The following is a 20,720-nucleotide window of genomic DNA, read 5'->3' as shown; positions in this document are numbered from 1 at the left end:
GGTAGGTCATACCCGTCCAAACACCGCCAACCCGCGGTAAAGGGTCGGGGTGTGCTCAAGGGTATGGATATCCTACACCGTACCCGTACCCGCCAAACCCGTTAGCATAGAACCGCGGTGTTACCCGTACCCGTGCGTTTCCCTAATCATGACCTATTTGTACACGTATGATGCAGACGATATCCCAGAAGGCCATGATGGAAGACCATGATGGTACACGATGTAAACTTCCTAAAGAGGTATGGAAAAATCGCCAGGAAAGAGGATGAGGGAGGGGAAGCATCGTAGAAGAGAAATGATTCAACTATGCGAAGCTGGTTGGATGATGATTTTGATGTTTCTTGGAGCAGGTAGACATTCTGAAATGCGTTCTGAGTATGTAGGTGGGTTATGCGAAACCGTAGAGCGCACGTCTTCTGCGCCTCATTCTTTGGACCTAGAGAAATCGTGTTTCTGGGCCGTTGCTGCGCCGGGTGAGGGGCTAGCTTGCGCACCGACTAGCTAACCTTCCAATCGACGCTGAAAAAGACTGGCGCAGGGCAAGGGGTCGAGAGAGAAAAGTCTCGGAGCCCGCAGGAAACAGCAAGACCTTGATGATGATTTGAGTTAGACGCTCAAGCTTTCCAGAACGAAGATTGGGATCAATACCTTCTATGTGGATCACCATCATGCATCATGCATTATCAATACCTGTGGTACGCACGTTGTTCATTACGTCCTTGATTCCCAGCTAAGGACGGCCCTCATCCTGTCTTTGGACTTCTTACCGCTCATCACATATGTTGTATCCCAGTGGTGCAATTTGAAGGTATAGCCGGGTATACCCGCGGGTACACAAACAAGAAACAGTAAGGCCCCGCTCGGGAACTGAGTCCGGTGCGCTTTTGGCTGGTTACTATACACGCCAAACAATAAACTCAACCAATCTCAGGCTGGTCCTCTATATCAAGGTCCATGCAGACGTGAGCAACAAGTTCACGTATTTAGATCAGCTTCGGCATCCTGTTCGGTGGCAGGAGATGCATTATTTTCAACATCGTCATCAATCACTTCTGTTCTGTTCAAGTTGCCACAGGGCCCACATAGAATGTGTCAGAAGTGGTGCGCAGTCCTAAACATGTTGAAATGAGCTCACTAGCGAGAACGACACGACGAAAGTCCGTACGTTACTTTCCTGATCGCAACCTGATCCAAACCGTGTTCGCAGAGTCAATTTGGTGCAGCGCCACCGTCGCATTCTAGAACGCAACTCGACTGACCGAGCAATCTTCAGCTACATTTCACTTGCAAATTGCTCTTATTTTCAGCCGGACATGGCTATACACCACCTGCACCTTCCATGACTTGGAAATCTGACGGTTACGTTGCGTGACTCAGCGGTCTTCGTTTTCATCTCTGAAGCTAATACAGATCAGGAGATATCGCACCAATGCACCCAACAATTGAACACCAGACTACTCACTAAGGAACAATAGTTACTGCGCCTCCGATCTCAAGATAAGCAATGTCCGAAGGTCATCGGCGTCACGGGCCACAGCTTGTATAGTGAAATCACGAAAACTCGTTTCCCATACTAAAGCTCGATAACAAAATTATGTCATATAGTGCGATCTACCGTCGAATTTCCTCACTAGTTCGCTGATGCGGCAGCCACATGCACCAGAGGCTATGGTCATAAGCGAAGAATATTTAATCTGCGTGTCTATAATACGCTGGCCTTCCTGTCTCTGCCTCCCATAATGATGACAGCTTCTTCCAAACCCACAGAAGAAAATTGGCATCCATCCAGCCTTATTGCATATAACACACTCCCGGGTCACCAGGACTTTGACTCGACAATATCTGATGCGAAGCCTACTGCTGATACTAGAACCAATTTCTACGACCGCAGTCTGACGAGTCGCAGATATGCCCTTGTCGGAATGGCATGCTCAAGTATCTTCAGCTGCTTATGCATCATTACAGGTATTGTCACTTTAGCCAATCACGGAAGCATGGGAGTCACCCCGCTCAACATGGTCAATGATGCTGATTCTTCTCAACTGCCGCTGCAGACGGAAATATTGACCCTGATGCTTGACTTAATCGTCACGTTATGTACCGAGTCCATAGGATTCGTACACGGCATCTCATTGCGCTCTGCCCTAGCATCAGAGTCTCGGCTTCGTTTCAATACCAATCTGCGCCTTCTGACCGCAGCTCGTGGATGGCATAACCCTAATGGCGCCCTGCTTAACGGTATTTCGGCTGTCCTCCTCATTATATCCTACAGCTCGGCCTCAGTCGCCATATGTCTGGACCAAAATGCGAATAACTTAGAGACATCATTCCCAACATTTTATGAGGGTATTGCCATCGCAGGAATACCTCTCCTCATATTGGGCGTCGCACTCCTCCTTCAGGTGATGATCGCATTGTCAGCGATGTGGGCGGTCAAAATATTGACATGGAGCTCCTCACCTTTCGACTTGACCGCTGCACTCGTCCACCACACGCAATTGACCCCTGCTACTCTTCGGTGCATGCATTGTGTATCTGACCTAGACACATATGAAGGTCCAGCGAAGCCATCAGAGACACAGCCCTCTGCGTGGCACGCTCACCCTAGCATCCGGAAAGTTGTCATTTTTCTCTGGGTTACCGTTGCAGCATGCGCTGCATGGGCCGCACTCGTCACCGGTATCTCGGACCGTTCTCTGACCCTACAAACGTGGTCGTTCTTCCAAAATTATGACGGCCATTGGATGATATATGAGCTACCGACTGGCAGTCCTGAGGCGGCGTGGATTCTGCTCTTTGTCAACATCGCAACATTCCAGGGACTGTTGACGCTTGTGCTGCATTGCTCGGAGCTCATCGCGAATGTCATTCGAGACGAAAGACAGTGGAGATGCGCTACCAGAAGTCAAGGACTTAGAGTGGCGACGAACTCGTTGCAGCAGATTTTCACTCATCCGCTTTGTCTCGTACTTTTTATCGCGAAGCCTTTCCTGCGTGAGTCATTCACGCCTAGTATTGTGTTGTCAATGTCATTGAACACCGATCACAGACTGGATGTTTGGGCTTTCATTCAACATAATCACAGGCGCCTATAACGAATCCCTATCAGACCGTTTTTCGATATATATGTTCGCTGCCCAGGTTCGCCCTTACTGCCCATGTAAAATTGCTACAACATTCTCACATATTTACAGATCTGGAACTTATGCATTGCGCTATTTATATTTGCCTGTTTCTTCACTTTCGTCGCACTACGCCGACTGTCCGGTCCCCAGCCGGCTGCATATGGCCACCTGCAGACGCTCGCCAACCTCATGGATGAGTGGGCGCCTGTGATGTGGTGGGGACACAAGGAGGATGGAATTCCGTACTGTCATGCTGGTAGGGTACTTGCATGTTCACGATGATGCTGCATTGACACGTTTGAAAAGGAACAAGCGATCACCCGCTGCCGGATGTGAAGATGGACTGCGTGTATGCTGGTTCTGGTGCTGGGTCTCTGGTAGCCCTCTCGTAAAAGGTACTTGACTTACTTTTTAAAGGGAGTGCTCTGATTTCTCTTTTCAAACACAGAAGTATATCCAAGTCAGGCTGGCGATGCATTCACGGTGCACACAATCAGCCATGCCATTGAACGAGAAATACATTTTTATGCTATCTACTACGTTCTAGTTGGTTCTTCCTATACCATTCATACGAGTCTGGGACAACTTTTAGCGGACACTTTCGATTGGACCTTTAAACAATTGTTGAATCATTGTAATTTTGGTAGATCATAACTTAAAATCATGTAGCTGATGGACAAGTTTCCTCACCGGATCGGACCTTACTTACCACATCATCATACGATGAAACCGTTCTGTGAGATTCAATGCCAAGTTTTCACTCGATCCAGAGCGTGTTGCATCATTCAACTACGTAGGGAGCATCAAAGTGTATCTTCTCTCTGACACTGCCCAGGCAAGGATGCCGAGGCGCGCACAATTTCAGCTTGCGAAAGGTGACCCTGACACAGGAATATCTCCCCGTTTGACCCTGAAGCACAAGCTCAGAGGACGATGATGATAACGTTGATATGGAAGAAGGTGAAGACGAACGTCTAGCCTTTGTATTTGCCATGCAATTCAGTCTGCCTACTCAACGTCGACTCCAGGAGCCAATGATCTGCTACTCACCGGCACCCCCATTCAGCCCACCTGCCCATCGCTCGCATCTTTGCGTATGCCACTCATTTCGACACGCACCCCATGGGCCTCAAATGGCTCGACGATGATAACTGAATCCTCGTTTATCAATCAACCACCTCTGCACGTACTGCCATCGGTACTTCCGAAAATCTGCTAGAGTATATTGACGCAAGACGGCTTCGGGATGGCAAAACCCACCCCAATCACCTTATGGCCGCCAGAAGGGCGAACTACCAAGAGCCTGGCTAAAGGCCAAGGGCTGGAAGGTATTATACGTGTGTTAGGATAAGGACGACAACTCACGTAAAGAAGAAAGGCACAAAGGAAAGCAAGTTCTATAAGAGGTATGGAAAAATCGCCAGGAAAGAGCATGAGGGAGAGGAAGCAGCGCAAAAGCAAAATGAACTGTGTGAAGCCGTTGGATAATGGTCTTGATACGTTTCTTGGAGCTGATAGACGTTCCAAAATGCGCTCCGAGTATGTGGCACGTGGGTGATGCAGAGCGCGCACGTCTTCTGCGCCTAATTCTTCGGACTTAAAATTTTGTATTTCTGTGCACGTCGGTGCCCCGTGAAGACTGGCGCAGAGCGAGGGGTCGAGGGAGAAGAGTTCCACCATCCCGTGTTCTTTCGCACCTGGCTAAGCGAAATTTGAAATCCGACAGCCTGGGCCCGGGAAGTGCCAGTCCCCTTCGGTAGCAAACACAGTTCATTGATGTACAGCACTTTGCAAGTTTTATAATAGGATCCAAGTCTAATCATCGTCAATTTCCAGCTGCGAGTCGAAGACTCGAAGTTCGTGGCGCTGTGCCGATGTATGCCCGGACGCAAAATGTGCGTTGCCATTGATCTCACTTCATGGTGCCAGCATAGTTTACTAATCGCCAATTCTTTTGATCATGACCTAATTGTACACGTATGATGCAGACAATCTCAGTAGGCCATGATGGAAGACCGTGATGGTACACGATACGAACTTCCTAAGCAGTATTCCATCTTCCTTCAGGTGGATTCGCAACCTGACCCAAATCGTGTTCGCAGACTCAATTTGGTGCAGCGCCACAGTCGTCGACTGACCGAGCAATCTTCAGTTACATTTCACCTGCAAGTTGCTCTTTCACGATGCTGTCATCAGCTGTACGTGGTGGCTATACACCTGCACCTTCCATGGCTTGGAAATCTGACAGTTACGTTGCGTGACTAAGTGGTCTTCGTTTTTATCTCTGGAGCTAATACAGATGAGGAGATATCGCACCGATGCACCTGAACAACACAGACTACTTACTATAAGGAACCATGCTTACTGCGCCTCCGATCTCAAGATAAGCAATGTCCGAAGGTCATCGGCGTCACGGGCCACAGCTTGTATAGTGGAATCCGTTTCCCATGCAAGACAAATATCTGATGTTCGATAACAAAATTATGTCATATACTTAGTGCGATCTACCGTCTAATCTCCTCACTAGTTCGCTGATGCAGCCACATGCACCAGAGGCTATGGTCATGAGCGAAATATATTTAATCTGCATATCTATGATGCGCTGGCCTTCATGTCTCTGCGTCCTATGGCTTCTCCCAATCGAACAGAAGAAAATTGGAATCCATCCAGCCTTCTTGTATATAACGCACTCCCGGGTCACCAGGACTTTGACTCGACAATGTCTGATGCAAAGCCCACTGCTGATACTAGATCCGATTTCTACGACCGCTGTCTGACGAGTCGCAGATATGCCCTTGTCGGAATGGCATGTTCAAGTATCTTCAGCTGCTCATGCATCATTGCAGGGATTGCCACTTTAGCCAGTCACGGAATCATGGGAACAACCCCGCTCAACATGGTCGGTAGTGACTCGAAGGAGTACTCTGCATTGCCGCTGCTGGCGGAAATATTGACCCTGATGCTTGACTTAATCGTCACGCTATGTACTGAGTCCATAGGCTTCGTACATGGCATCTCATTGCGCTCTGCGCTAGCATCAGAGTCTCGGCTTCGTTTCAACACTAATTTGCGCCTTCTGACCGCAGCTCGTGGATGGTATAACCCTAACGGCACCCTGTTTAACGGTATCTCGGCTGTCCTCCTCATTATATCCTACAGCTCGCCCTCACTCATCGTATTTGTGGAGTTGCAATACGACTTGAAAGGGCCGGATGGGATAGTACAAAATTTCGAGAGCGTCGCCATCGCCGGGTTACCTCTCCTCATTTTAGGCGTCGCACTCCTCCTCCAGGTAATAATCGCATTTTCAGCGATGCGGGCAGTCAAGATCTTGACATGGAGCTCCTCACCTTTCGACTTGACCGCCGCACTCGTCCACCACACACAATTGACCCCTGCTGCTTTCCGGTGCATGCGTTGTGTGTCTGACCTAGACGTTTATGGAGGTCCAGCGAAGCCATCAGAGACACAGCCCTCTGCGTGGCATGCTCACCCTAGCATCCGGAAAGTTGTCATTTTTCTTTGGGTGATAGTTGCAGCATGCGCTGGATGGGCCGCACTCGTCATGTATATTTGGGACCACCTTCCTCACGACGCATATTTCAACAGTCACAATCCTCTTACCCTACAAGGGTGGTCGTTAATCCAAAAACCTGGTGGCAATTACATCGAATATACTTTACCGTTTGGCGGTCTTGGGGCATGGACTCTGCTCTTTGTCAACGTTGCGGGAGTCCAGGGACCGTTGACGCTTGGGCTGCATTGCTCGGAGCTCATCGCAAATGTCATTAGAGATGAAAGACAGTGGAGATGCGCTACCAGAAGGCAAGGACTTAGAGTGGCGACGAACCCGCTGAAGCCCATTTTCACTCATCCACTCTGTCTCGTACTTTTTATCGCGAAGCCTTTCCTGCGTGAGTCATTCACGCCTAGTATTTTGTTGTCAGTTTTATTGAACATCATCCTCCATGATCACAGACTGGATGTTTGGACTTTCATTCGACATATACAAATACGCCGGTGATGGCACCATAGACAATTTTTTGATATATATGTACACTGCCCAGGTTCGTACTCGCTGTATGTAGAATTGTTTCAACATGCTCACACATATTTGCAGATCTGGAACTTATGCATTGCGCTCTTTATATTGGCCTCTTTCTTCACTTTCGTCGTACTGCGTCGACCGTGCGGTCCCCAGCCGGCTGCATATGGCCACCTCCAGACGCTCGCCAACCTCGTGGATGAGTGGGCGCCTGTGATGTGGTGGGGACACAAGGAGGATGGAATTCCGTACTGTCATGCTGGTAGGGTACTTGCATACCCGCAATGATGCTGCATTGACACGTTTGAAAAGGGACAAGCGATCACCCGCTGCCGGATGTGAAGATGGACTGCGTTTATGCTGGTTCCGGTGCTGGGTCTCTGGTAGCCCTCTCGTAAAAGGTACTTGACTTGCTTTTTAAAGGGAGTGTTCTGATTTCTCTCTTCACACAGAGAAGTATGTTCATGTCAGGCTGACGATGTATTCAGGGTGCACACAATCAGCCATGCCATTGAACGAGACATACATTTTCATGCTGTCTACCACGTTCTAGTTGGTTCTTCTTATACCATTCATACGAGTCTGGGACAACTTCTAGCGGACACTTTCGATTGGACCTTCAAGCAATTGCTGAATCGTTGTGATCTTGGTGGATTATGACTTAAAATCATGTAGTTGATGGACACTTTTCCTCACGGGATCTCTGCGCCGGACCTTACCACATTCTCATACGATGAAACCATTCCGTGCGATTCAATGAATTTCAGCTTGTGGAAAGCAACCCTGACACAGAAATCTGTCCCCGTTTGACCCTGAAGCACAAGCTCACAGAGGACAATGATGATAACGTGGATATGGAAGAAGGTGAAGACGAATGTTTAGCCTTTGTATTTGCCATGCAGTTCACTCTGCCTACTCAACGCCGACTCTAAGAGCCAATGCTTTGCTACTCACCGGCACCCCCAATTTCCACCTGCCCATCGCTCGCATCTTTGGGTGTGTCATCCATTTTGACACGTACCCCATGGGCCTTGAATGGCTCGACGATGATGGCTGAATACTCGTTTATCAATCAACCGCCTCTGCACGTACTGCACATTAGTACCTCCAAAAATCTGCTATGAAGGATATGAACGCAGACGGCTTCGTCACGGCAAAACCCATTCCAATTACCGTATGGCCGCCATAAGAGCGAATAACCAAGAGCCTGGCTAAAGGCCAAGGGCTGAAAGGTATCATACATGCTTTGGGATAAGGACGATGACTCACGTACAGAAGAAGGGCACAAAGGAAAGCAAGTTCTATAAGAGGTATGGCAAAATCGCCAGGAAAGATGATGAAGGAGGGGAAGCACCGCAAAAGCGAAATTAACTGTGTGAAGCCGTTGGATGATGATCCTGATGCGTTTCTTGGAGCTGATAGACCTTCTAAAATGCGCTCCGACTCGGAGTATGTAGGTGGGTGATGCAAAAACGTGGGGCGCACGTCTTCTGCCAGTGCACCTAATGCTTCGGGCCTATTTCTGCGCTAAGAGTCCCGAAGACTGGCGCAGAGCGAGGGGTTGAGGGAGAAGAGTTCCAAGCCCACAAAAAAACCTTGAGGATGAGCTAGAGGCTCATGTTTTCCAGAACGAAAATGATACCCTCCATGTGAGTACTTGAGACCAACTTGAGACAATATTAATGAGAAGTCCAGGGCCCGGGGGCGACACTGCCACCGTCCCGTCAGGGTTTGTTCGCTAAGCTCGAAGGTTCGATATTTGAAATCCGACAGCCTGGGCCCGGGAAGTGCCAGTCCTCGACTTCATGGCAAGAAATGACGACAGGTTGGCAGCAAATTTCAGCCCATTGATATACAACAATCAGGCACTTTGCAAGTTTCAGAATAGTATCCAAGGTCAGTTTCCACAACTTTCATGTGTGTTACCATTGATCTCACTTCACAATGCCAGTATAGTTTACTTATCGCCAATTCTTTCTATCGTGAGCTATTTGTACACGTATGATGCAGACAATCCCAGTAGGCCATGATGGACTCGGAAGACCCTGATGGTACATAATACTTCTAAGCAGTGTTCCATCTTCCTTCAGGTGCTGTACGAGACTGTTTCGTCATTTTGAAGGGTATGCTCCTTAGTACATCCTCCAATTTACATACTTATCTGCACAAAGCTGCACAGTCCGAATCATATATCAGATCTAGATGCATGCCATCCGCTGGCCTCGTGTCCTTTTGTGGCTGCGGGATATATAGTACGGCGCAAACATTGCTTTGAGTGGAATGGGCTTAAGCCTCAGTCAACATCGATGTCTTCCTCAACGCAGAACCTCATCCCACAACTTCACCTTGGGAACACATTTGGGGCACTGTTTATTGGGGTCATCTTCGCAGCAATGTTAGTCACCTATCTGTTCACGAACCTTAGTCCAGTCCTGTCGTCCTAACATGTCTCACGGAACAGTCTCTTTGGTCTAAGTAACATTCAAGCTTTCGTCTACTTTCAGTCGCACAAGGGCACCAAGGTATTGTTCCCTAAGTTAGCCGTACGTTGATGCTTCCATCTCTCGGTTCAGTTGTTGATATGACATCAGGTCGTCTCGCTTTGGTATGTCCTCTCCAGTTGCCATTGTCGAACGTGTCAAGTTACGCCCTTCCCTGAAATTTCAGGATATTCGACGCTCTGCACCTGTTCTTGATAGTCCACTGCGTCTATTACTATTTGGTGGTCTACTACGCAGACATCAGTATACTCACAGAAATGGTGTGGAGCTTCAAAGTGAGTTTGTTGAGACCTCCGTGCGGCCTATGATACTGATGGACTCGTGCAGCTTCAAATAGTCATCGATGTGAGTGGTTTTTCTATGCACTGCAATTGCCTACACATCCATTGCAGGTTGTAATCGTCTACGGGGTACATCTGTGAGTTAGAAATGTACTGTTGTCTACAGCTTGAAGGATTAATATGATGCTTTTGTTGGTTCGCAGTCTGTATTTTCATCGCATATGTATATGTATGTGTTTCCTCATCTATCTAATAGGTCTCTACGACTAATGCCATGTATCAGTCGCCAAGGGTCGATCAAGAGTCCTCCCTATAGCAGTGGTGGGTTTAAATCGATGATCACGTATCATGGCATTGATTTTAATGATGTCATATCAGGGCGTAATCGTAATTTCGGGTTCAGGTGAGTTTGTCATTTGATATTCCCCTTCACTGGATCTTGAAAAATTCTCCAGGTGTTGGCATTGGTAAGAGTTCAGAAACTCGGTACTGGTCGGCTCATCATTGTATTTCAATGACAGCCCTTATTTGGGCCCTGTGAGTAAAACAACGTACTCCCTGACTATATGAATTACTGATAGCGAGTAGATACCAGTGTCATATGTTCTCGGATCTGATTAAAATCGAGTGGGCGATATTTATGGCTTTGGGCACGATTGCTTTCGTCGATTTCGTGATAGCATCATCGCTATGCTATCTCCTCGCTATTTCCCGTACTGGATTTTCTAAGTGAGGAGCGGTCTGTTCACGCCGAGGGATTTGACATGCCAACATGGAGTACTTAGCACCGATTCTATGATAACAATGCTCATGGCTTACATTATCAACACGGGCTGTCTGACAAGGTATTCCTCCTTCCCAACTAGCCTACATTTTGACTGATGCTTCATGTAGCGTGTGTTCACTGTCAGTCATAATTACAGTAAGCTTCTAATGATTGTACTCTCGCGTCCATCTCGTCTCTAAAGTCCCTGCAGTACGCAGTGATGCCATACAACTTCATTTTCATCGGCATTGATTTTTTAGTGGCTAAACGTATGACCCAAAGCATTTTCAGAATGTCTTGCTGACCACTGGTCGCTTTTCAGTATACGTCAACTCGTTCCTCGCACTTCTGAACGCGCGATACTTCTCAGAGCCCGCTACAGAAACTGACCGTTCTGCAGAAGTCCATGTGCGCCACAACATCTACCGCCCACTGGCAGAAGTGAACGTCATGGCGTCCCAAGACGAGGAATCCTAGGAATCTCCGGAAAGCATTTTAGACATCCCGGCGGTGATGTTATGATACATCTTACTCGATCTACCATGATCAGTAGCCGCATTATTGGCGATGAATGAGTGCTGATCATCACACTTCAGCCACATCGGCTCATTGAAGTGACGGTAAAAATGAATTCCTTCTTATCAGTTTGATGTATCAGTACTAGTGTGCCTGTATTATGTATCATCCGCCTCTTCATTGTATTAGATTATTGCACAGGAACAAGAATCTACATAGTCCATTATACCTCCGTCTGTGGGTTTTATATATCACTAAGTACTACCTAGAACCACGAGGAACTACTAATTCGTTCGGCATACATGAGTTTCCATGCGCTTAAAATCAACGAGAATCTCGCGCATACCACCAGTGGACTTGCCATTTGCCACGTTGTCCAATACGCCGTGTCTTACACCACCAAGCCACCCATAGATTGTTGTAGACAAAGTCGTTCGCTTTGTATCTGACTGACACCCTCCTCCACTAGTAGTCATTGTGTGATCGAACACATCGAGGAAGAGCATGCAACTAGTCATATTTGAGACGCTTCATATTCTGATATCCTCGATGCTCCATTTGGCACGAAGGTCTACCGTGTAGTCGTCATAATCACCAGCGAGGAACCGATGCATCGAAGCCCATGCAATCATCGCCGCATTGTCTGTATTGGATTTCAAACGCTATAAATCGATCTGCATATTGAAGCACCAACCTGTGCATAACTCCAGCGGGGGGAAATGGAGCGATATGCGCTCATCAGAGCTGTACTCATCCAGCGCTGCTCGGAGTCTACAGAAGCTGAGCACGAGAAAGAAAACAGAGCTTTCAACGCTCACTTTTCGCGTAAAAAGATGTTGCTGGCAACCCCGCCGCTAACGACAACATCCCTGACGATCACGTTTTTCAGCTCGAGCTTTTGAAGGCTCAACGTAAGCTTGGCACAGAGTTGACGAGCTGCGGCTGCCTGGAATGCACGAGCCAAGGCAATTTTATGTGAACTGGATAGAGGTTCTTCCATGAGAGAAATGTAGCGCTCTACTGAAGATTGTAGGGATGCAAAGGAAAAGGCAAGTTTTCCTGGCATTGGGACAGTGAATGGTTGGATGTCGGGTAGGGATTCCAGTTCATCATCTGTCACGCGGCATAGCTCCTCGAGTGCTGCGCCAGGGCCTCTGGTTCCCCAAGACAGGCCAAGTGCTCGGGCTGTTTTGTCAAACGCGCGTCCAATACTCGCGTCTGCTGTTGTTGCAAGGATCTGGAATGAGGTAAGAGATGAAGCTAAAAGTAGAAGCGTATGGCCTCCAGAGATAAGCAATGTCAAGAAAGGAAACTGAGGGAGATCTGAGGTTGGAGTCGTGAGCAGGGGGGTCAAGGCGTGTGCTTGCTGAAATTGAATGAATGAGTGTAGTGCTCAAAAGAAAGTGCATGTACGAACGAACCATGTGATGGACACCGACAAGAGGCTTACCGAGGGCGGCGGCAAGGGACTTTGCGGCATTCGAGCCCACACTAAGGCAGCCTCCGATTCCTACAGACAACTTATAGGTGAGGAACATTTGATGCAGATTGAAGAGAATGCACAGATACCTGGACCTCGCGTAAATGCAATCCCGTCGATGTCGTGAATGCTAATACATGCCTGTTCGAGAGCCATTCTGACAACACCCGGCTAAAGACTTAAGTCAAAGTAAACGATTCGAGAGAAAGGAACGCATTCACCATATTACGCTGGTGTGCTTCAATGGCTACAGATGGATGAATACCGCCGAAACCTTCGTGGCTGGTTGATTTGGGGTCAAACAAACATACGGCTGGACACAGAAGGGACTCACAGATCATGCTGCTTCACAACGACGTTCGAAAGTATTTGACGCGAGGATGTCACGACAGCTGCACAGGTGTCATCCGCTGAACTCTCGAAGCCAAGAACAGTAAATGTGCGCCTTCCGGTACGCGCTTGGAACGTCCTATGCGCTAACAAAATTTTGTTGGTATGGACTCGGAGCGACAAACAATATCAGTTCTTACCAGTAAGAGGAACATCCCTCAGTCGTCGAAGTAATACGACATTCTGTCTGCAAAGCCCACTTCCGAGAATGGGCATGAAAAATGGTGTCGAAAGAGCGTCGTCGGTTTGCTGCTGTTTGTCTACGTCGGTCGCACATTGGATTCTTTGCTTTTGGCTCTCTTCGTAAACATTCGTGACGATGCGCCCGGTGGCAACATTTAACGCGTCGAGGTGCTCGTTGCTATCATGCCCTCAACGCATACCTCCATCCTTTGTCGCGCTGAGATGCGCGCTTCCAGTCCTTGCTCGCCGTGCTAACAGTTCTACTACTGATGAACGAACAGTCAACCAGAGTGTAGCGTTACTTGACTCTATAATGGGGTCTTCCTCGACCCTCGACTTGAAGACTTCATCACTGTCAGATATATTATCTCCCCCCACTCCCCCAACCCAGAATTCAACTCCAGACCCTTCACAAATGCTCATTCCGCCAGCATCCGACCCCCTTCTTCATTTCCTCGCATCTTCCCTGCTTAATCACGGAAAACGTGCGAGAGCAGACCGCGTCGTCTCCCGCACACTCCTTTATATTCACGCTCTTACCCGCGCGCCGCCGCTACCTATCCTCCGCCATGCCCTCATCACTGCTTCCCCTGCTGTCAAGTGCATATCACAGAAGCGCTCAGGAAAGAACGTTGTGAGACCTGCCGCACTTACAGAAAAACAGCGCATAAGGGCGGGTATTCATGCTGTATTGGCTGCTAGCAAAAACAAAAGTGGCAAGACGGTAGAGGAGCGTTTAGCCCGAGAGATTATTGCAGTTGTTAATGGAGACAGCAAAGCTATTGCTGACAAGGAGCTGGCACACAAACAAGCCATGGTCAATAGGTATGTGTAACATTGACGTCGGGTAACTCTTATTGACATATCGCACAGGGGCAACGCGCTCGCCAAGTGAGGACTTGCATGTTTACCGTATTCTCCCTTCCTGTAATGGATCGCCGAATTCAATGCAGTGTAATTGCGTGGCTCTCCAACTTCTTTGATATGATGCAGCGAATACTACACTACTTTCAGTACTTCTGGCATGTTACCGGGCAACAGTGCTCTCCGGTCGGGTTCCTTCTGGTAATCTGCCCCTAACAAAATTGTGGAGCTCTTCACGCACTTGTTAATTAACAGAAGTTCCACGGTGACACGATGTTTGATAAATGATTCATGCTGCTGAAATTCAATACGGCTTTCAGGGTTCTCACTCAGCCAGCACCTAATTGTTGTCTGCTTCTTCATCAAATGTCGCATCCAAAACCAAGTTCTTACTAAGTTGCATTTGAACCAGGATACTTCGACGGTTTTACAGCACTATTCACTCCCGATGCCCAGATGAATTGTTGTATCAAGACCCAATTAGTCCAGAAGACACAAGCAAATCAGACATCCGTGGAACCCAATACACCGTTGGCCACTAGTATTGCCACAACCTCTCGGTCAAGCACATCAGCAGTCCCACCTTGCAAATGTATGTGCTTATCCCTCGTCCTGATCCTCGTTGTATAGAGCCCCAGTCAGCTGCCCTAACCCTCGAATAGCCTTCCGGTACTAGTAATATCCATACAGCGAGGATTAAGGCGAGGACGCTCTGCGATAAGGTATAGAACATACACGATAGTGGTCAAATCAGGAAAAGGTTTTGCCAGTGATCAGTAATTGACGTGTTCAGGGACTCGGAGTATTGGGAGCCAATCTACTTCAGAATGGTAACAGGTCGTCGCTACACACATTACAGCTATTTGCATAATTATGCGGAAACGCAAAAGTTGAATTTGCGTGTCGGAAATGCCCGAGGTAGGACCCCATAAGCACCATCTGAGCGAGAACACACTGCAGACCAATCCCAGTCCAAGGCAGACAGTAGAACATTGTGCTTCCAGTGATGGCTTCATGTGCTTCCATATCCCCTGAGATACCTCAGTTTGAGACTGTCTTTGTTGATACATACGTGAAAAACTTGACAGAACACAATGGCAAAAGGATGTGAAATCTACAAAGATCAAAGAAGTCGTTTTTCTTGTCTCCACACTCAGTTACCTTGACTTCCTTACTACAACTATGCTTGCAAAGCATGTCAAATCACTCTATAGGGTCATCTATACTGAAGTTGCAACGTCGACTATGTCATAGGTCCATGACTCATGCATGTTGGGATGAGGTGGAAGTCAGCCTGATAGTTTTGTATACTAGTGTCTTCTTGATACCAAGCAGATGACAAACACTTGTGACAGAATGGCCACGTTGGTGTAAAACAGGAACGCAAGCTTTTGAAATTTTAGATCTAGTGATGAGACGGTGTGCGGTGGCATGCTGGAGCATGAATGAGTGCACAATTGAGCCAAAGACTTACGGGGTCCTACCTCGGGCATTTCCGAGATGCAAATTCAACTTTCGCGTTTCCGCATAATTATGCAAAGAGCTGTAAATGAGCCGTTTCTACATAGATATCGAGCAAGCATACCATGCTGCGTTCAAGAAAAGGACTAAAAGAACAGTTTTTAACTTTCAACAACACTTACATCCATGAACAAGATCCAGTACCAGCCTACCAATGGTCCGAGGAAACCGCAGACTCTACGTCGACCCTGGTGGTAAGGACATCGGGGCTGGTCTCGGCAGGGTTAGAAAAAACACCAGTGTCGACACATCCGTGGAGGTTGAGCATCAGGCGAGAGATGAGAGTGACAGACATGCTGAGGGTCATGATTAGGATCGTTCTGTGTTTATCCCATCGACTACTCACCAAGTAGTAAATACACTCAGGCTGCCTTTGATGATTCCCTTACAAATCGTCAGGAAATAGTCAACCTGGTGAAACATGCGGATATGCTCACTGAACCACACTAAATCATGGTGTGAGCATGCGACTGAACTATACTTCATATGCTGACTTACGAGGTGCGTCAGAATGTTGGGTAAATTGACTAATGTCATTCCTCTGAGGGAAAGCGGATCAGCTTCACTCGTACAGTTTCGCTAGCACTCTCACACGAAGTACATCACACCTGCGCTCGGTTGGTTCAGTGTTTACAATACCGGTGCGACGAAAAATACCATCTTGGAATATGACATCAAGGATATCTCTCCTGGATAATAGGGAGAACCGCAATCCTCTAGTTTTCCAGGTCCTGAAGACTGTGAGGACAAAGATGAGTAATTCATAGATAAACATTGCCATCCAAGCCATCCCATGACCTGCGATTGGAAAATTCCGTAGTACCATCAATATACATCCAGATATGACTTAGAGTGCACTGACGGACAGTTCTGGCAGGACTTTTGAGCAGGCGTGTCGAATGACGAAGGGAATGACATACGTTGCTGTCGTGTATATTTCATGGCAGTCGCCGGCGTCGACCCCAGCGTCTGAGTCATTTTCAAAAGTTACCGCCTAAAACTTGAAGTTCAGCAGACTCTCAAGTCCAAAATTCTTCGTGAACACGTACTAACGTTCCTGCTATAAGAACAAGTCCGATGATCCCCATCCATTTAAGCAGACGCCTGCTGCGGCCGTAGAGAGCATAAGTGCGAAGAGACAGTGTGACTGAAAATTTGAAACATTCAGCGTGTCTTTCTCGCGATACACTTCTAACTCACGACAAATAAAAATTTGCTGGAAAAAACGTAACACCTGTACGACTAGCAAGTACTTCGAACAGCTAAGCCTTTGTTAAGCAAAATCATAGATATTCAAGAGAATAAAGTTGAAACCTCTGCGGAGATAAAGTGAGCCTGCCAGTCAAATACACGCACAATATTAATGTAGCACCTTAGGTGAAACGGGTAGGAAATTGGTAATTAGGACAACAATATTTCCGAGCACGGCGAGATAGCGATTGACGAGAAATACCACTGCAGATGTTGCTTTCGGGCGACACCAGATCAACATGATTTCTTCTGGGAGGGTCGCCATGTGGTCGTATATCAGGAGACCTAAAGTATTCAGTTATCATCTTGAGAATCAAGATGAAAAGTCGTAGTACTGATTGATGCGAAAAGGATGTACAGGTACACCGACCTGGCAAATTGGAATATTAGTTCGCGATCAGCATACATAGTAAACCAATGGGTTTATCACTCACACCTGCTGCGCTTCCGAGTCAGTAATATACATTAGAAAGACGATATAATGAGAGGAAGGGGTGTTGAGACTTGAGATTGACAGGAACGTTAACGGTTTGATATTGCTGTTATACTGTATAGCCTACCTCCTCCCCAATTATTAATCATCCACCACTAATCCACAGTACCTAGCAAGGGCGGCCACACTCGGTAAACTGGACGGCAATGGGCGGAGAGGGCCTAATCCATCTCCCGTCCATGGCGTTGATCAAGGTCCGAGGCCAAGGGGACAAAATCGACTGTTTCGGTGATACTTGGGCCCAGACTAGTTAGACACTGGAAACGCGGCAGTGCAACACTGAACACTAGCACACTGGTCGGCGGCCGGGAATTCGGAATCGGATAGTGGCATAGTATCGCCTTGTCCGGCTACATCCACCGGCCGATTGCTGGTCGTGTCTTGCACGTTCTGTTGAAAATAATCACAGGTTCTTATACCCTTGGATATAGATTCATTAGAACATGTCCTAAGTATATCAGGCTGGGCACTACCGCCGGCCCAAAAATTACCCAATTTGGTAACAGGTGCGGTGTATGCCCATTGCCTCGTGTATTAGCATCCTGAAGTTCGGCTCATAGCAACTAGTTTTGTTTCAAACAACATGGACAATCTTCCTGACGGGGTCTCTGCTCCAGAGCTTACTACATTGTCATACGATGAATCCGTTCCCTACGAATCACAAGTTCCTACTCATTCATCCAGTGATCCAGAGCGAGCTACATTGCTCAACCGCATAGGGAACACCAAAGTGTACCTTCTCTCTGACACTGCCCAGGCAAGAATTGCCAAGGTGCGCTAATAGTATGTCCATTTCATTTTTCAGAAAATGACTCTGACACGGGAGCCTGTCCCTGTTTGACCCTGAAGCGCAAGCGCACAGAAGGGGAGGACGATGATGATGACATAGATATGGAAGAAGGTGAAGACGAACGTTTAGCTTCATTATTTGTCATGCAACTTACCATCTGCTGCCATCAGAAACAACGTCAAGTCTAAGAGCAAATGCTCTGCTGCTCACCGGTACCCCCATTTCCCACCTGCCCACCGCTCGCATCTTTGCATATGTTACCCATTTCGATACGCACCCCATAGGCCTTGAATGGCTCGACGACAATAGTTGCATCCTCGTTTATGAATCAACCGCGTCTGCACGTACTGCACATCGGTACCTCCAAAAATCTGCCACAGAGGATATGGATGCAGACGGCTTCGTCACGGCAAAACCCATTCCAATTACCTTATGGCCTCCAGAAGAGCGAATAACCAAGAGTCTGGGTAAAGGTCAAGGACTGAAAGGTATCATACGCATGCGTTGGGCCAAGGATGATGATGTAAAGAAGAAGGGCGCAAAAAGGGAAAGCAAATTCTATAAGAAGTATGGAGAAACCGCCGGGAAAGAGGATGAGGGAGGGGAAGCATTGCAGAAAAGAAGAAGAAGAGATGATTCAACTGTGCGAAGCCAGTTGGATGATGACCTTGATGCGTTTCTTGGAGTGGACAAACCCTCCAAAATGCGTTCCGACTACGTGGGCGGGTCACGCAAAACCGCGGAGCGCATGTCTTCTGCGACCAATTCTTCAGACCTAAGAAATCGCATTTCTGCGCCGTTGCCGCGCCGCACGAGGGGCCAGCTTGCGTACCAGCCAACTGATCCGCCGATCGATTCTGAAGAGGACTGGCACAGAGCCAGAGGTCGAGGGAGAAGAATTCCACGCCCACAAAAAACGCAGCAAGACCTTGATGATGAGCTAGACGCTTTCCTGAACGAGAAGGAATAATCCCTGCCACGTCATCGTCTGTGGTACGCACGTTTGCTCATCACGCCTTTCATTCCCTGCTGAGGACGATCCGCATTTCATCATGTCTTGGATTTCTTATTGCTCATTACATGTTCCCAGTGGTGTAAAAACCTTCGCTTACATTGCGTATTGACTGCGTATAATTTATCATGTGGTGCATGTTCTGTGGTGACGTGGTGCGCAGTCGTAGCTCCTACCTGAAGACTGCATGTCGAATACTAAACATGTTCAAATGAGCTCACTAGAACTGTCGAAAGTCCGTTGCTTTCCTAATTGCCGCCTCGCCCAAATCGTGTTCGGCGGATCCCATCAGGATTTCAACTTGGTGTAGCGCCACCGTCGGTCTCCGTCAATATAACTGCGTTCTGGTAATTAATTGAACGCACCTTGGCCGAGCAATATTCAGTGGCAATTGTCCTCATCATGGGCCACGATGTTGACGACGATACCCTGAGCGATCTGGAAGCGGGTCTACATCCCCAACAAGGTCGTACCCAAGATGCGTCCAACTCTGACTCTTGGTTAACCAATATGAAGAGCAGCTTTACGCGACTCCTCGCCCTTGGCATTTTTCAAAACCGAGTTTCAAGCCATCACCATGGTGTACCAAGCTACGCGGAGGATGATGACAACGTTATGCACGCGAATGACGAAGACCTGACCGGGATGAAAATCATGTTTCAAATGGATTCCTTTCCGACCAACTTTGTCACTATGGATTGCAGCAAACAGACCGGAGTGTCTTGTGTCTCCCCCAGCAGTGCAACGCCTCCCACTCATTTCCGTTCTGAATCACCTATCACATCGTCACCATCTGTGACTTCAAGCAATACCCCTCCGCTCACTCCGGATTCTTCTGTTGATATCCTAGATTCCACGTCACTGGAGATTGCCGACACCCAGTCCGGCCTCTCATTTCCTTTGCATAGTATTTCTCACAGGAGTCCGATGTCGTCCCTAGAGCATAGATGTTCCATCAATGATGGGAAAATACCGGAGTGTCCTCAAGTGAGCTGTACTAAAATTATATAACAACCGATTACTTATTTTATTTTAATGAGTGTTTCGACACTCTTGTAGCTGATATCAACTTTCATTCACCCCGAGATGCCCAGCCGCCGTGGCTAGATGACGAATTTGAGGAATGGTACTGGCTTGACTACGATGAAACTTGGTCGAGATCGTCGTTACTCCTCTGAAAGCGAACACCATGCCACCGAAGGGTCTTTCCAGGTAAGTTTATTCTATATATGCACAACTATGGTGCTTGACTTCGTCCCTTTTGTTTAAAAAGAGTGGCGAGTCTTTTATGACACCCTATACATGCAGTGTTTCCTCCGTTTCATACACGGGAAGACGACGAACATTACCGCTGGAAACAGAAACATAGAAGTCGAGACAGAAAGGGAGCGCGCCAGAGAAGATAAACAATATTCAGCCTCCTTCCCAAGTTAGATTATCTTGCTTGGATTGATGCGGGCAGACTCCAAGTCAGTACATGGTAGTAGGTGCGTCCGGTTTGG

General features: G+C 47.7%; 9 protein-coding genes across 9 annotated transcripts; 6 read left to right on the top strand and 3 right to left on the bottom strand.

Annotated features, from left to right (window-relative positions):
- Positions 1 to 1,739: 1,739 nt before the first annotated feature.
- Positions 1,740 to 3,517, top strand: F5891DRAFT_1186025 (uncharacterized protein; the record flags this gene model as incomplete). The annotated part of the gene is made up of 4 exons (XM_041366623.1): positions 1,740 to 2,994; positions 3,050 to 3,141; positions 3,195 to 3,381; positions 3,432 to 3,517. 4 exons carry the CDS (start codon positions 1,740 to 1,742, stop codon positions 3,515 to 3,517), a joined length of 1,620 nt encoding a protein of 539 aa, XP_041228464.1.
- Positions 3,518 to 3,900: 383 nt separating this feature from the next.
- F5891DRAFT_1021662 (uncharacterized protein) lies at positions 3,901 to 4,716 on the bottom strand. Its single transcript, XM_041361195.1, has one exon. It carries the CDS (start codon positions 4,557 to 4,559, stop codon positions 4,341 to 4,343), a length of 219 nt encoding a protein of 72 aa, XP_041228463.1. The 5' UTR covers positions 4,560 to 4,716; the 3' UTR covers positions 3,901 to 4,340.
- A 1,128-nt stretch (positions 4,717 to 5,844) lies between these two features.
- On the top strand, positions 5,845 to 7,568 carry F5891DRAFT_1171854 (uncharacterized protein; the record flags this gene model as incomplete). Its single annotated transcript, XM_041365557.1, has 4 exons — positions 5,845 to 7,039; positions 7,104 to 7,192; positions 7,246 to 7,432; positions 7,483 to 7,568. 4 exons carry the CDS (start codon positions 5,845 to 5,847, stop codon positions 7,566 to 7,568), a joined length of 1,557 nt encoding a protein of 518 aa, XP_041228462.1.
- A 1,794-nt stretch (positions 7,569 to 9,362) lies between these two features.
- Positions 9,363 to 11,357, top strand: F5891DRAFT_132662 (uncharacterized protein). Its single transcript, XM_041370612.1, has 16 exons — positions 9,363 to 9,565; positions 9,632 to 9,713; positions 9,762 to 9,775; positions 9,838 to 9,946; positions 9,999 to 10,016; positions 10,064 to 10,089; positions 10,156 to 10,181; positions 10,236 to 10,273; positions 10,331 to 10,355; positions 10,408 to 10,419; positions 10,474 to 10,489; positions 10,541 to 10,681; positions 10,738 to 10,797; positions 10,847 to 10,874; positions 10,930 to 10,987; positions 11,041 to 11,357. The coding sequence occupies exons 1-16, from the start codon at positions 9,477 to 9,479 to the stop codon at positions 11,193 to 11,195; spliced, it is 897 nt and encodes a 298-aa protein (XP_041228461.1). The 5' UTR covers positions 9,363 to 9,476; the 3' UTR covers positions 11,196 to 11,357.
- Positions 11,358 to 11,391: 34 nt separating this feature from the next.
- Positions 11,392 to 13,366, bottom strand: F5891DRAFT_1021638 (glycoprotease family-domain-containing protein). The gene is made up of 8 exons (XM_041361194.1): positions 13,245 to 13,366; positions 13,049 to 13,190; positions 12,936 to 12,996; positions 12,804 to 12,885; positions 12,656 to 12,744; positions 12,053 to 12,600; positions 11,929 to 12,005; positions 11,392 to 11,877 (listed from the first exon to the last, which is right to left on the bottom strand). Exons 1-8 carry the CDS (start codon positions 13,318 to 13,320, stop codon positions 11,765 to 11,767), a joined length of 1,188 nt encoding a protein of 395 aa, XP_041228460.1. The 5' UTR covers positions 13,321 to 13,366; the 3' UTR covers positions 11,392 to 11,764.
- F5891DRAFT_132607 (ribosomal protein S7 domain-containing protein) lies at positions 13,245 to 14,234 on the top strand. The gene is made up of 2 exons (XM_041370611.1): positions 13,245 to 14,112; positions 14,161 to 14,234. The coding sequence occupies exons 1-2, from the start codon at positions 13,424 to 13,426 to the stop codon at positions 14,180 to 14,182; spliced, it is 711 nt and encodes a 236-aa protein (XP_041228459.1). The 5' UTR covers positions 13,245 to 13,423; the 3' UTR covers positions 14,183 to 14,234.
- A 1,404-nt stretch (positions 14,235 to 15,638) lies between these two features.
- Positions 15,639 to 16,626, bottom strand: F5891DRAFT_132450 (uncharacterized protein). The gene is made up of 7 exons (XM_041370610.1): positions 16,593 to 16,626; positions 16,330 to 16,542; positions 16,265 to 16,280; positions 16,171 to 16,213; positions 16,110 to 16,118; positions 16,019 to 16,056; positions 15,639 to 15,968 (listed from the first exon to the last, which is right to left on the bottom strand). The coding sequence occupies exons 2-7, from the start codon at positions 16,496 to 16,498 to the stop codon at positions 15,821 to 15,823; spliced, it is 423 nt and encodes a 140-aa protein (XP_041228458.1). The 5' UTR covers positions 16,499 to 16,542; positions 16,593 to 16,626; the 3' UTR covers positions 15,639 to 15,820.
- A 1,373-nt stretch (positions 16,627 to 17,999) lies between these two features.
- On the top strand, positions 18,000 to 19,176 carry F5891DRAFT_948471 (uncharacterized protein; the record flags this gene model as incomplete). The annotated part of the gene is made up of 3 exons (XM_041374810.1): positions 18,000 to 18,188; positions 18,266 to 18,317; positions 18,377 to 19,176. The coding sequence occupies 3 exons, from the start codon at positions 18,000 to 18,002 to the stop codon at positions 19,174 to 19,176; spliced, it is 1,041 nt and encodes a 346-aa protein (XP_041228457.1).
- A 271-nt stretch (positions 19,177 to 19,447) lies between these two features.
- F5891DRAFT_132386 (uncharacterized protein) lies at positions 19,448 to 20,535 on the top strand. The gene is made up of 3 exons (XM_041370609.1): positions 19,448 to 20,205; positions 20,278 to 20,430; positions 20,527 to 20,535. The coding sequence occupies exons 1-2, from the start codon at positions 19,621 to 19,623 to the stop codon at positions 20,323 to 20,325; spliced, it is 633 nt and encodes a 210-aa protein (XP_041228456.1). The 5' UTR covers positions 19,448 to 19,620; the 3' UTR covers positions 20,326 to 20,430; positions 20,527 to 20,535.
- The last annotated feature ends 185 nt before the right edge of the window (positions 20,536 to 20,720 follow it).

The sequence above is a fragment of the Suillus fuscotomentosus genome, assembly GCF_016647785.1.
Source record: "Suillus fuscotomentosus strain FC203 chromosome Unknown F5891scaffold_15, whole genome shotgun sequence".
Taxonomy (NCBI): Eukaryota; Fungi; Basidiomycota; class Agaricomycetes; order Boletales; family Suillaceae; genus Suillus; species Suillus fuscotomentosus.
Note: the sequence above shows the minus strand (reverse complement) of the source record. Positions and strands in the feature narration are given on the sequence as shown.